At 48.3% G+C, this 3,125-nt stretch overlaps 1 protein-coding gene across 1 annotated transcript; it reads left to right on the top strand.

Moving 5' to 3' along the window:
- Nucleotides 1-1,118: 1,118 nt before the first annotated feature.
- Nucleotides 1,119-1,716, top strand: SMIM32 (small integral membrane protein 32). Its single transcript, XM_088661934.1, has one exon. It carries the CDS (start codon nt 1,257-1,259, stop codon nt 1,575-1,577), a length of 321 nt encoding a protein of 106 aa, XP_088518060.1. The 5' UTR covers nt 1,119-1,256; the 3' UTR covers nt 1,578-1,716.
- Nucleotides 1,717-3,125: the final 1,409 nt, after the last annotated feature.

Raw genomic sequence — 3,125 nt, 5'->3', positions numbered from 1 at the left:
CACCCCTTTCATGTGTTCGAAGTTGTGCGATGCGTTCCACGGAAGGCTTAGCGCTGCTTATCGGATGGCTCGACGTGAGGCGGAGCGCGGGAGAGAGGCTGGTGGAGAGCCAGGGGCTGATTCCCCTCCAACAAGCCAATCCGACGACACAGAATGAGCGCGCTCATGGCCGGGACTCCCGAGGGAAGAGAGACGCGTCTTGCGTCCCGCGGAGAGTCCCTTGCGCAAGAGCAGAAAGTCGAGGGCAGAGAAGGAAAATCTCCCAGCACGCCGAGTTGCCTGGATTCTTCTGTGGAGGTTTATTGATTGATTCGTTTGTCTGCTTATCTTCTCTCTCGTCCCCAAAGCAGCATCTCCAAAGCCAGATGGCGCGGACCTGTTTCTTCTTGCCTTTGTAACACCGAGCCTCCCTGCAAAATATCGCAGACCCCGGAAAGAGGCGACGCGCGCGTGCAGTTCTTTCCCCGAGCGGCGCTGCCGCAGACAGTCCAGTCTCCGCGAAGAGACTGGGGAGAGAAAGTCACGTCTGGAAATCCGTCTGGGGCTCCGTTTCCTCACCCCAGCCTAGCGGGAGGATCAGAGGGAAAGGCTTCCTTCGCGGCGGAGTGCGGGGGGAGTCAGAAGTTCCCGATTTGTATTTTCCTTCCACCAGCACCCACCCTCCAAAAAAAGAAAACACTTTCGGCTTAGGATTCGCCCAGAAGCCAACCGATGCTCCAGAGAAGCCCTCGCTCCACAGCAAGGAAGGGAACCGTCGCCGGACCGCCAAAAAGATGTCAAGGAAGAAGTCGCTTCTTCTGGCGGACGTGGATTTGTCATGATCTTGGGGGCAGCTCTCCTTGGAAAGCCCTGCGGGGATCTAGGACCACTTCCCTTCGGAGCAAGTGAGTGATCGCCTGCCTCTGTTTGGCGGGCCGAGGAGAGAGATTTACCTCCGCCGCTTCTTGGGTCTTGGCTTCCCCGGGCAGGTCGGGCTTTTCCTGCTGGAGTTGCCAACTTCCGCCTCTCCACGCGACCGGTCCTCTCGAGACGAACCGAGAAGGAAGGGCAGCAAGAAGATTGAGAGGCGAGAGAAACTTGTTGCCTCTGATTGAGCCTGGCTCTTGCCTTATGCGATCTTCATGGAGTATTTTTAAAGGAAATAACCCGACCCTTTCCCCAGAACAGAAAGTGGCTGCCTGGCTTGAAAAGCAAACACGAAAAGCCCACCCGGTGACTTCCCTGATGTGCCCTAAGGAAGAGCTCTGAACAGGACAATGTATGGGCAATTTCTCAATTCCACCAGCATGACTGACCCTCACCTCCTCATGCAGACCAACACGCCCTACGTCGGGAGCACCCAGAGACCCGTCAGCTCGTCGGCTCTTTACATGTCGACCGCCCGGGCGTTAAAAGAAGGCGAGATCAATAAACCGGATCTGGTGACTTACATCGTCCTGTTCTTCTTCCTGCTCCTGGCGGTGACCATCATTGTACTTTTCATTAACTGCCAGCTGAAGAATTCTTTTTTCGCCTCTCTACCTTACGACAGGTCGCTGAGAGAAGCGAGGAGCCCGTGGAAAACGCAAGCTGTTTAATCCTCAGATTTAGGAAATTGGGGAGGGGGGGGGAGAGAGAGAAAGTCTGGTATGAGCTTTGTTGCGATATACAGTACAAGGGTCTTGTGAACCCAGCGCACTGTATAATGGCATCCTGTTTTCATTTGCCCCCGGGCAAAATCCTGCCACATATAAATATGATTTTTCTTAAAGCAAGCAAGAGGAAACATTGTCCGAAGGCGGGTGGTGAGGGAAGAGATAATAACGTGGACTGTCTGAGGCATGGCAAACAAATGGATGTAAATAAAAAGAGCTAATGTGGATTTATATGAGTAAGGTGTTGTGATGTATCTCAAGGTATACAGACCACGGTATTTCAGACTGCAGCTTAAAAGCCTGAATGCAAATTTCAACATTGACAAAGTTCAGTTTTCATATAGTGATGCTTGCACTGATTACAAAGACATGCAGTTACCCTCTGGCGATGGCATTACTGACTATGCTTGTGAAACATGGGTGGTAGCCAGCATGAACGTAGGCAAGATTTAACAGAACCAAGTTATCTGTGATGCAACTGGTTAGTTAAGTATTTTTTATTTATTTACTTGATTTGGGGGACTGCTGTCCATGGCTATGCCCATGGTAGAAAGTGATAGTCCTACTCAGAGTAGACCAATTGAAATTAATGGACCCAATGGGTCTACTCAAGTAGGACCAACATTGGATACAACTATATTCTTAGCAGCTCTCCGCCAAGGAAATTAGGGGGTTTTTTTTCATTCACCCAGAACTCTCTAGTATTCATATGCGGGGGAGGGGGCGGAGAGAGCCCATTCTGAAATCTCAGGTCTGGCTGGATGCCTGCTATGGTTACATCAACTGGCATTGCTGAACCTTTGTCTATGGTGTTAAATTTTGAGGTTATAATTAGGTTTGTATCGTTATTCTCTGCATTATTCTGCAAGGTGTTGAGCAAGGCAACTTGAGCTCAAGCATGTCAAACCAACGAGACAGATAAGGCCTCCAAGGAATAAAATATAAAACCCACAAACCATGACTATCCACCACTGTCTAACTAACTAAAGAAAAGGGGGTATTCCATAACTTTTGGCAGTTTGTTTCACTGCACAAACACATTTCCCCCTAAGTCTGTTCAGACTTTTTATCTTACATATGTTGCCCTTTTCCTTGTTAAGCCAATGAAAAGACCTGCGACTTTAAACTAATAATGGTTAAATGTTTACAAGGGCATAAAATTACTCAATTAAGAATTGAAATGAACTGGAGGAGGATGACTAATAAGTATGTTGTCACCTAGTGAGCTGTGTTTTTTTAAGGAAAGAGAGGGAGAATGTTGAGCCACTGGTGCAAAATTCAAAAGATAGAAAGAAATAAAACATATTAAACTGGTTAATTCAGTACTATTAAGGCTACAATTCTAACCATGTCAGCGCAAGAGGAAAGCCCCACTGCATTCTGTAACGCTAACTCCCAGGTAAATAGGTTTAGGATTACAGCCCGACCCCTTTTTTGTTCCAGGATTAAGGCACAAGATTATTATTAAAACAGACCAGCCTACACGTCAGT

This window comes from Zootoca vivipara, chromosome 2 (genome assembly GCF_965207765.1).
Source record: "Zootoca vivipara chromosome 2, rZooViv2.hap1.1, whole genome shotgun sequence".
Lineage (NCBI taxonomy): Eukaryota > Metazoa > Chordata > Lepidosauria > Squamata > Lacertidae > Zootoca > Zootoca vivipara.
This window is presented reverse-complemented; position numbering and strand designations above follow the sequence as displayed.

Coding starts and splice junctions, on each gene's coding strand:
- SMIM32 (XM_088661934.1), top strand. CDS start 1,257: ATGTATGGGCAATTTCTCAATTCCACCAGCATGACTGACCCTCACCTC.